The sequence below is a fragment of the Halyomorpha halys genome, unplaced genomic scaffold (assembly GCF_000696795.3).
Source record: "Halyomorpha halys isolate HHAL.00 unplaced genomic scaffold, Hhal_1.1 Scaffold95.1, whole genome shotgun sequence".
In the NCBI taxonomy this organism is placed as follows: domain Eukaryota; kingdom Metazoa; phylum Arthropoda; class Insecta; order Hemiptera; family Pentatomidae; genus Halyomorpha; species Halyomorpha halys.
In genome coordinates this window covers 379,643-391,164 of record NW_027108063.1, presented here as the reverse complement: position 1 = coordinate 391,164, position 11,522 = coordinate 379,643, and the positions used below count along the sequence as shown (strand labels likewise).

At 30.4% G+C, this 11,522-nt stretch overlaps 1 protein-coding gene across 1 annotated transcript in view; it reads left to right on the top strand.

Annotated features, from left to right (window-relative positions):
• LOC106677359 (outer dynein arm-docking complex subunit 4) overlaps positions 1-11,522 on the top strand; it is a 41,769-nt gene that overhangs the window by 1,803 nt on the left and 28,444 nt on the right. The window contains exons 2-3 of the mRNA XM_014415244.2: positions 5,445-5,628; positions 10,291-10,424. Coding sequence (XP_014270730.1) covers positions 5,476-5,628; positions 10,291-10,424 — 287 coding nt within the window. The 5' untranslated portion in view covers positions 5,445-5,475. The remainder of the gene's footprint in view (positions 1-5,444; positions 5,629-10,290; positions 10,425-11,522) is intronic.

Here is an 11,522-nt window from a genome sequence, read left to right as displayed (position 1 = left end):
TTTTTCAATTTCAGGCGCTATTTAAATATTGCTCGATTAAATTATCTTAAAGTCTGCTCCTCCCATTTTAAGCTAATATTTCAAAAGTGATATAGGACCGATTGTAGGACAAGTGATTCACAAGAGCACTGTCCACTTGGTCGACGTCCTCGCCGAGGGAAGGGCTTCGGGCTCTGCAGCCTGGATTCACCTTAAACCATCTTACCTTTTATTTTTGTTCAGTTGTTCTTTGTACCTCCCGGCCAGCGGCTCCTGGGCCAATATTGTAACCCTGCCTTCAGCGGACCCAACCCAACCCCTTATAATGTCATGTAGCAAAGGGCACCAGTTACGTTATTATATACTTAGGTTTATATTAATAGTGTTATTTATAATAAAAGAGGTAAGAAAAAAAACCGATTGTAAGACTCGAAAGCTTCAAAACAGTTATTATAGGCTGCACGCTACATAGAAAAGCAGGAAAGTCAAGATTTTTGAAGGCCATCGCGTTTTTTATGAGAAAAAAAATTAAGTTCGCTAATTCAGCATGGCAAAGTGAACACAATTTTCTGCTAAAAAAGTATAATTTGTCTTTGTTACAACTATTTGAAGGTTTAAAGTAGTTAAATAACGTAATATATTATTTTTTCCATAAAATCATGAACTGAAAGCTCCTTTCGATTGGTTTAAACAAAAACAAATTATACTTGTTTTTAAGGAATACTGTTTCTAATTTACTATCCTGCAATACTTCTCAAACGGAATTTCATCAGCTTTATGATTGTGTAATTGGATCTTGCCTAGAATAGGTTTTAAGTAATCGCTTCCTATTAAGGGGTACCAGACTTTAAAAAAAATAAAAATAATAATGTTGGCTTTTAAGTGAAACATATGAAGTTAAGATTTTCTAGTTTTGAGTTATTTGATTTTTCCAGGCTAAAATGTTAAAAAGATCAAACACCAAAGAATTTATTATTATCATAAAAATTTGCTTATAAAAGGTAAAATTACTATTTCCATATCATTAATAAAAGAATTTCAACAAATATCTCAAAACTTCAATTTTAGACTTAATTTATTTCATTAATTATATCAATTTTCTCATATTTGGTAGAGAATCGGACTGCTGGAATGAATAATACATCTTTGAATATACTACCTAAACATTACAAGACATGCTGTACGTATAAAAATATTTAGGGTGTCCCAGTATACAATTTCTCCCCCTTTCACCCTAAATTATTTAAACAATTGGAACCTTGGAGTAAATAAACATATGTATATATAAATATGTATTTTTTTAAATGTTTATATTTTATTTAAAACCAAGAAAACAGTCAAATAGAAGAATTTTTTTATGAATAATACTTAATTTAAAACGAAAAAAAATATACGATGGATAATTGCCACACAGAAAAATTCAAAGGATTTTTCACCAAAAGGCCTAAGATACTAAAACTTAATGTTTTCAAATTATTTTATTTTTAATATCATATATTTACAAGAATGCATGATTTTTATATTCTTTATAGTCTTTATATTTGAGAGATTGATTTTATGAGTAAGTGTTTATTGATTTTTTTGTATTTACAGTATTAATGTAGAGTAATTAAACCTTTATTCGGATATGGCTTAGAAAAAAAAGTTTAATTTATCAATATTATATTTTTTATTAGATCTCAGTAAATTAAATATTTCACTTTTTTGTTATTTAATACCATAACAAATAGTAACTATACTTTTCTGTCAAGAAGAGACATTTTTGTTATATTTAACTGTTTCTAAATCACGTTTGACAGGTTTTTTTTTTCAATTATGTAATTATGAAATATAATTGCAACGGATTTTTAAAAGTTGTGATACCGTAAATACGAAGAAAATCGTGCAGGGATTTTGATTTTCTCACAGAATCTATTTCATTTCAATTAAAATGCTTTCTTATTCACTATCATGCAGGAACCCTTCATAGATTTTCTTCTGCTGTCCTACAATCGATTGTTAAGTTCGCCTAAATCGATCACTTAAATCATACGAATTTTTAACTAACTTTATAACTATTAAAATATAAAATTAGCTTTAGAATAATCCCAGGTTTTTCATTACAACAAATTACATACATATATATCAGTGGAATATGTATAATATCGATCAATCGTTTGTGGTAAGTGTCTTAAAAGGTGTTTTCATGGTTACTAGGACGACCAGTGGAAAGTTTTTTTTTTCCTTTTTTTACGTTTTTAAATAATTTCACAACTTGTAAATTTTACAGGTAAGGAAATTTTAGATTACAAATTAAATTTTCAAACGAAACTATTGTGAGCAAATTAATTAATATAAAGTTTGTTTACAGTGATTTTGATTGATCATGAAAATATCAATTTTTCTTCAAAATTGGTTATTTTTTTAATAAAACGTTTTAAATATTTCTTCATCATGATATGGGAATGTTTTTTTTTAGAATTTATTGAATATCTTTTCACATCCAATAAGTATGAGCAAATAAAATCAATTATCATAACTACGTACCTGATTTCGTCTCAATAAATAAAATATAGTTTTCTAAATAGATATCAATTAAAATTTAACTTTATAAAATAAATTAATAAAATAAAAATATGCATGGTTACAATTATTGATCAAACTTCATAGTGCGCCAAAGATATTTTGTTGTTATTATTGAGAACAGTACAACATTTTTAAAAGTAAAAAATTACAATTTATCGAATCAGTATCTTCTGAATTAAATAAGAAAAATCAATCATTTTTTATGTAGTGTTATTGAATTATGAAAATGGCCTGGTATTAGGCGCTACCTAGTAGTCGTTTTCAAAACTGAACTAGTTCTCATAACAAATGTTAGATAGCATTTGCGTCAAATTCTATGGAATTCCATTCCAGCCAATTTTGAATCTTACATTTAGTTTTTATTGACTTTTCAAATAAACCTGGAATATTTTGTATTGCTTTAAATTTCAACTAAAACTTTGTCTGGTCAATCACTGTATAAATCTTTATAGTGCAAAAAAAAATATAAATTCTTATGAAACACTTTTTTTATGTTTTGATGAAAAATAAATTTGCATTAATATTTTTATATGCCATGTGTATGCAATTATGAATTAAAATTATTTCTAATCATTAAAAATACTTGCTATACTATGTTTTTTTTTCATTATTCTGTTAATGTTGTTAAGAAAAAGAATATTGATTTTTATAGTTCATTCGAATAGGGAGAAAGAAAATTAAAGAAGTTTATTTGTTTCTATGAAATATTATATGTCTGAAATATTATTGTCTAGCAACGGACAAAGGACAAATTCAAAATGGCTATAGGAATAAAGAAAATATTTTTTTCATTAAAAATTTTTTTTAAATATTTTATTGCCAGTTCATTTCAATATTCATTTTGACATTTAATGGATTATTTCCATGAAACTGATAAACAAAGCAATGGGTTTAATTGGTCCATGGTGTTATAAAAGTGAACTATTCTCATTTTATAAAAATCTGATTTGGCGATGCTAAATGATCTTATAACACAATTTTAAATTTACTAGCTTAACCAAATAAATTAAAAACCAAAAAACTTATTTGTGGTCATGATAAATTTATGAAATATGCACTATGAATATATTTGTTTTCATAAAGTGAAAGAACCGAAAAATGTGTTTTAATAATCTCGGCAAAAAACAGGAATATGAACATATCCCTCAGAAATGTAATTACACACTCAATGAATAAATTCCCTATCAAATATAGTACAAGAGCCCAAGAGGAGAAAAAAGGCAGTTATCTCACCCCAATTTTTGATTAACTTTGATGAAAACTATGTATAATTAATAATCAAAAATGATGAGTCTGCCAAGTATAGGTAGGTGGGGGAAAAAATGGCGTCTGTTTCAAAGCGATAAAAAAAACTAATTTTTCATTCGGAGCTCTATATCTTAAAAAGTAGAAACAAAACAAGAAAACCTAAGAGAATGTCATTTAAAGAAGAGTAAATTTGCTAAAATATGAGCCCTAATTGAGTTATTTACGTTAAATAGTTTTCCAGATATAGCTTTTTAAAAAGCAACATTTCATAAAAATGTTGTACGGGACGTACTAAAAGATCAGTGGTTAGTGATTTATTTTGAAGAATTTATATCTCAAAAACCATTTGACGTACAGATGTCTATTAGCACTCAAATTAAAGCTAGTTTAATGAGCTATAAAGTAGTGCATGATGTTCATCTTTGTAGGAGCAATAGTTTACATGAAATTTGATAAAATAAATTGATTTATAGTTGTTCGGACAAATTTTCATTTGCCAAATTTATATTCATAAGTGAATATCATAAAAACTACTACCTCTACGAAGATAAGTGTCTTAACCTACATTATGGTAAGTTAAATTCCCTTTATTTTGAGTGTTGGCAGACATATGTGCGTTTTATGGATCTAGAGATATATTTTTTCAAAAATCCAATATTTTATATGAACAACTAGAAATTAACATTTTGTGAGTTTATTTTGTCAAATATCATAAAAACTACTACACCTACAAAGATAAGCATAATTTTGTAGCAACATTAACTAGCTTTAATTTGAGTGCAGACAGACATCTGTACGTGCTATGGTTTCTGAAATAAAGTTTTTCATAAATTAAACGTATGGTCCGGACAACTCTAAATTAATTTATTTTAGGAAATATCATGAAAACTGCTATTCCTATGATGGTAAAGGTCATAAACTACTTTATACTGCGTCAAACTAGCTTTAATTTGAGTGCTAATAGAAATCTATACGTCACATAGTTCCTGAGATATAGATTTCTCAAAATAAATTAACTAACTACTGATCTTTCAGTACAATTTTAAGCAATGTTACTTTTAAAAACGTTATATCTCGTGTTGTTATATCGTCTTGTTGATAGTTTTTAAGATACAGAGCTCCGAATGAAAAATCAATGTTTTTTATGGTTTTGAAATAGCCGCCATTTTTTAATCCTCCTATCTATATTTGGCAGACTCGTCAACTTTGACTAGTGATTATACATAGTTTTTATTGAAGTAATCAAAAATTGGGGTGAGATAACTGCCTTTTTTTCTTCCCGGCTCTTGTACTATTACTCGAGATGAATACATGCGAATCTAGGTCAAACTATATCATTACTTGAGCTTATATGATCTATGTGGTTTGCCGTGAAATAATGTGTATATGGTTAGGAACCATATCACTATGAGATTATCAATTAATTTATTCTCAATATTCTAAAATAGTTTAACGATCAAAAATGGTATAACTTAAGGCCTGATTTTTATTTTTACTGATTTTTTTATTATAGTACAGAAAATAATATTAAACAACAGTTGTTAAATTAAATAATTGTATTTATTTTTATGAAGGAACAAAAAACTTCGAATAACCATAAATATGATGATCCGTTCTGAATGGTGCATTTAACAGTGAATAAATATTAATAGAGGTTTCAGCTTACTCATCCAGACCTACAGAATGTCTTTGGCCAACTTGGCAAGGGTCGCCCGAGATACCGAACTGATTCAGAGCTACCTCCGTGTGGCGGATGAACCAGAACCACAGCCTCCTCCAGAGCCCAAACAGAGGAAAGATTCAGTCGCTTTCAGACCAAAGGAGTCAACTATACAGGTAAAAGAATATTATAATTTTTTATAAACTTAATTTAATATTAATATATCTTGGGATGTTACATAGGTCCGTAGCCTTTTCGATGGGGAACTTCAAAAAACATTTCAGACGATTGAGGATTGAGTTCACTTGTTCTGTTTTTCTAAGTTACTTTTAAACAAATAACTGAGAAGAATTCGCAGTTTGTTTAGTGCGAAGTTCTGGATAAAGTGTTGGGCAGTATGGTATATCTAATGCGCCCACCACCCTAACCGAATACAAATCGTTAAGTCAACTCCATACCAACTCAAACACCTCATTTACTCACCAGGGCTGTCACTCAGACTCAAATTACTCATTTACAAAATAATATTACGACCATCACTCCTCCACGGTGCACCATTACTACATTTTTTATACCCAACAGCGCTGAAATCACTACAATACCAGTACACCACACTACAGAAGATATGCCGAGGGACATCTCTAGAAAGACGTAACATGACGCACACTCATAACGAACTACAGCTAGAAACTGTACAACACATCACACGGAGACACATCAAATTCTTTGACAGTCTCTCTGCTTCCTTCAATTCAGTCTTCCAATCTATCACCCCATCCCCCCTTCCTGCGAGGTGGCAGGGCAGGAAAGGTTCCAAAAACCCTATCAACATCACCTTATAACTCCATCTTCTAATGCATCCCCTCCTCTTCCCCCACACTTATTTTCCACTTCTGATTGTTTTCTTATTATTTTACCATTATCTATTGTCTTTAATAATTAATTTTTCTCTATATTTTATGCGAATCAACATGAGGAGGCCCCTTACCTCCGAATTATAAAAATAGGACCATTTAGAATGGCCATTTCACAAATAATAAATAAACACTACAGGTAACCTTAAAATACCAAAGTAGTATTAGGTAATACCCAATACGATTTATTCCTTTTTCACATACTAGCATTCACTAATTAATTGTTTTTCTGTTTTAGAGGGATCGGAAAAAAACCCAGAAAAATCAACATTGTTATACGATGTTTTTAACTTGAAAAATATATGTCGAAAATTAAAGCCACGTCGTATGATTTAATTTCATCTCATATGAAAAATGTAATTGTAAAAAATAAAAATTAATTCGTTTTAAAAAAAAACTTTTAACAAGTTCTATTCCTGCAGACCCTTCAGTTATACCATCCGCAACAACAAACTGTCCCAGACTTTAAACCGAATACAAGGGACCCGTACGGAACAAATCCGATAAACAGCTTATGTGTACAAGCTGGGGACCACCGTTGGAATACAGGCGACATATATTATTTATAACACAAATAGCTTAGTTCAAAGTCCTCCCACGGTCAGAATGTTCTATTATAGCAGACGAATATCCATTATTTCACAAATATATAACGAAGAAGATTTCACCTAAATCTTTTGATGTACGAGTTAAACTTTTGCTCACCGAACGTAAATTCACATTGCCGCAAATTTTCCTAGTCATACTTAAAACTCCTAGCATGGTACATTCGTAATATAGATATTTGTTACAAATTTAATCACCATTCAAGACACAATAGCTCACAAGACAATGTTTTTACTAATTTATGGTTAAACATTCCTTCATATACTCTGATTGTTCCAAATGTGATAGTTGTGTTGGAGCCAGAGCAAGAATAGATAACTTCATAGTTCAAACAATTCTTCCCTCCGAAAGCAATTCATTTACCGTGGAGAACTGACGGCAATTTACCTGGTGGCCTAGCATGGAACAAACAAAAACAATATCCTACTATTCTCAGATTCTATGAGTTCGTTGTCACTATCGAAAAACGTTTACACAACACATTCTATCACAGTAGTTATATTTCAAATAATCGTCAAGTTAAATTGGACTGACCGCAGCTTTGTTCATCAGCATACGAGGGCACAAGGACATTCCGGGCAATTGATAAGCTGACCCAGCTGCATCATTGATCCCGCTATTTGACCGTTTCGATTACCTGCACGACGATCTTTATGCTAGGATGCCAATAAAAATATTAAATGAATGGCAGGCAACTTAGAACTACTCAAAAGAGAACAAATTTTGAGTTCATCACTACCGTGGAAGACACCAATTCAAAGCTGCAGACGACACGAAGCAGTACTGACTAGACTGCGAATTGGACACACTCCACTAACCCAAGCATGCTTACTGTCAAGAACATCTAGACCAGCAAGTAGACAATGTTTTTTTTTTGTTTTGTTTTTTCCGGTCCCTCTAAAACAGAAAGAAACAATGAATTAGTGAGTGCTTTATTGTGAAAAAGAAAGAAAATAAATCGTGTTATGCATTACCTTTTACTACCTTTGGTATTTTAAGGTTACCGGTAATGTTTAGTTATTTATGAAATATCCATTCTGAATGGTACTATTTTTTAAATCCGGAGGTGAGGGGCAGTAGACAATGTAACGTACCACTGACTGTTACACACATACTGATAGATTGCAGGCATTTGATAGATGCCGCATTACCATGTCATTTGGCAACTTTACTAAACGATAATGGGCCTTAAAAAACAATCTGGTTACCTCAAGAAAACAAATATGTACCAGTATATATCACCACTACAACCAATAGACGATCAGGGGTTCAGTACTTTGGAAGGATTACTGTTATTAGACCAACGGTTGTGCAAGGAGGTGATTTTCTCGGAATCACGCTCGACCGCCAGATTTTTTACCGAATTAAAGGTACCAATTTTTGAGGTTGGGTGGATCCCAGGAGGGCTCCAGAACCCACATGAGCTGACTCACGGGTACAGAGTAACTAAAAACAATTTTCTGCCCAGCCGAATTCGAACTCGTGTCCTTCGAGTTATTAGCATCGCGCCTTACCATGGTGCTACCGGACACTAATAAATAAATAAAATCCATAAAAATAAATAAAATCAATCATGATTTAAAATAAACTTTTAGGTATAAAAATTCTTTTTGACTAATTCTGGACACTGGAGGTAGGAGAATAAAATAATCGAAGTTTTTAAAAACAGTGTAAAATTAACCTGATGTCAGATGGAAAACCTCGAAACGTCAATAGGAACCGTAAAAAAAAAGAAAATAATATAAGGAAGAAGTTGATTTCACAAACTATCTAACACAAATATTTTAGTTTTTAAATTATGGACCTATTTTGTTTTCCTTTAGCCTAAAGTTATTTATTATTTCACATTATTTATTTTGAGATATTTTTAAATTATATCAATTTCGTTATCTAACCTACCTTTTAAATGAAGAGGATTTATATTAACTTATGTTACTGCCACGTGAGTACGCCAATAGTCAAGAATCTGTCATATTCTTATAGACCTGCTATTAACGTAAACATTGTTTTTGTTATTATTGAGAAATTGCAAAATGTGCGTTTTTTTTAAATTTTTACATTCTCTGTTCAGTTCTATTTATATAGTTTCGTATTTGATAAGTCAGAAGGATATGAGAATATAACGAAAAGTACATAAAGGAACAAAGAATTACAACAAGAACAATTACAGCATTATTTAGGGTGAACCCGTTTCATTTTGCTGAAACATGCAAACAAAAATTCGAATAAAACAGTTCACCACACATACTGACACAAAACTTTTCCTCTCTTATTACCATTTCTGGTTACCCCTTCGTACAAGACATATTAGAATACCACAAAACATCATTAAAAAGGTACACCCTCTAACAGACCAAACAGAAAACTTGATACTTAAATTGCATGTATATTTGTTATTTTTTGTTTTGATTTTGCATTATTTGTTAATTTCTTCATCGTTTATAAATTATTTTTAATTACTTTTTCATTTATTTATTTGTTTATTTCTTTTTTTAATATGTAGGTATTTTTAAAAATTAAGGATTGATAACTATAAATGAGTAAAAAAACAAAGAAAAAGGAAATTCAAATTTCACAAATGTAACATAGAAAAGATATTTGCACCATACAATGTACTATGTATCGATTGTACCCTTGTAGTTAATTGTATACAATACTTATAATAACGACTAAAAATATATACAATTCACTAATTCAAATCTCCTGGTGTAGATATTAGGAAACATTTAAAATTATATAAAATAAAATGCTTTTTCATTCCAAATTCTTAACAAAATTTATTTTTTGATACTAAGTTTAAAACAATTTTAAATGATCTTATTTTTAACCCCTAGAAAACCTAGTGGATAACCAATTTTCCTTTCATTTATGAATCACCTTTAATAATTGAGTTCACAGTGAGATTATTATCGCTGTTTATTGCTCTCTGTTGGGGTTTTAATTTAAATATTTTTGGTTTGTGAAATGAAGGTACGGTTTGTTAGCTATTCAATTTTTTCAGCAGTTACATATGTTATATTTAAATTTCTTGAGTCCGTTTAGTAATTAATTTTATTATTTTTGTTTTAATATACTGTTGTGACGTATAAAGCTTTCTTCTATAAGCATCAATATAAACCAATTTAATAATCCGATTAACTCAAAACTAAGCACATTGTCACATATATCCGTAGCTGTTCCCAAGCTTTTCATTTCGTTCCACCAATGGTATGTATTTTTTTTTTTTGAAATTGAAAATTGTGAATTTAAATACGATTTAAAAAAAAAATTATTTTATTTAAATGGAAACTATTCTAATCCAGTTTTACTACCCCTTAGACCAGATTCGAGCACGGTAAGCAGGCATGGTCACTATCGAAGGAGCTCAAGCTGAAGAAACGTCCGCGGCGGAGGAAACAAGAAGAGCTTTACACGGACAAAGATCGGGCCGCCGCGGTCAACATGGGGTCAAGGTCAGCCTCTACCTATGTGCATACATGTAGTGGTAAACTTTATTAAAAAAAGTATTATGTTTTCTCCAATATTTTTCACGGTACAGGCCACTGAATAGAGCCTTAACCAGGGCAAAAACATGGCAAATAAGGAGCTGGTTAAGGCCGCAGAACGTGGGATTATAGAATCATCTTAGGCATCTCATAGCGACAATGATGAGGGATTTGGCTCATTCTATTCATCCTCCACGTGTAGCTCGGTCAGGAAGTAGATGCTTTAGGAAGATGGTGCCAAAGAAAATTTTACCAAGGATCTAATTGGTATAATGGCAAGAGCTAATGGTTAATAGTCAATAGCTACTGGCACGTGGATAAAAATGCATATGTATGAACCGGGTTGCTTGCTGAACTCAAGTACAATTTAGTAAAACTTATTCCTTGAACCAAAACATGATTCACTTTATATAAACATGGGTCTACGTTGTTTGATAGAAATATTTTAAATTAAATAAGAAAATTTGGCCGGAAGGTGTAGGTTGTGTTCAATAAGTGTGCAAAATATTCGATTTCTATTATTATTATTTTTTAAATAGGGTTTAGTGAAATTTTGAACTTAAATAACAATTATCTTAAATACAGATAATACAAAAATTTAATAAGCTATGAGTTTAAAACAACCATTAAAAAAAAAAAATTGCGGATGTTCAAAGCGATAAAAAAAAACTAATTTTTCATTCGGAGCTATATATCTTAAAAAGTAGGAACAACACACGAAAACCTAAGAGAATGTCATTTTAAGAAGAGTAAATTTGCTAAAATATGAGCCCTAATTGAGTTATTTACGTTAAATAGTTTTCGAGACATAGCGTTTCAAAAAGCAACATTCCATAAAAATGTTGTATGGGACGTACTAAAAGAACAGTAGTTAGTGAATTTATTTTGAAAAATTTATATCTCAAAAACCATTTGACGTACAGATGTCTATTAGCACTCAAATTAAAGCTAGTGTAATGAGCTATAAAGTAGTTTATGATGTTTATCTTCGTAGGAGTAATAGTTTACATGAAATTTGCTAATTGATTTATTTATATACAAATTTTTACTTGCCAAAATTATATT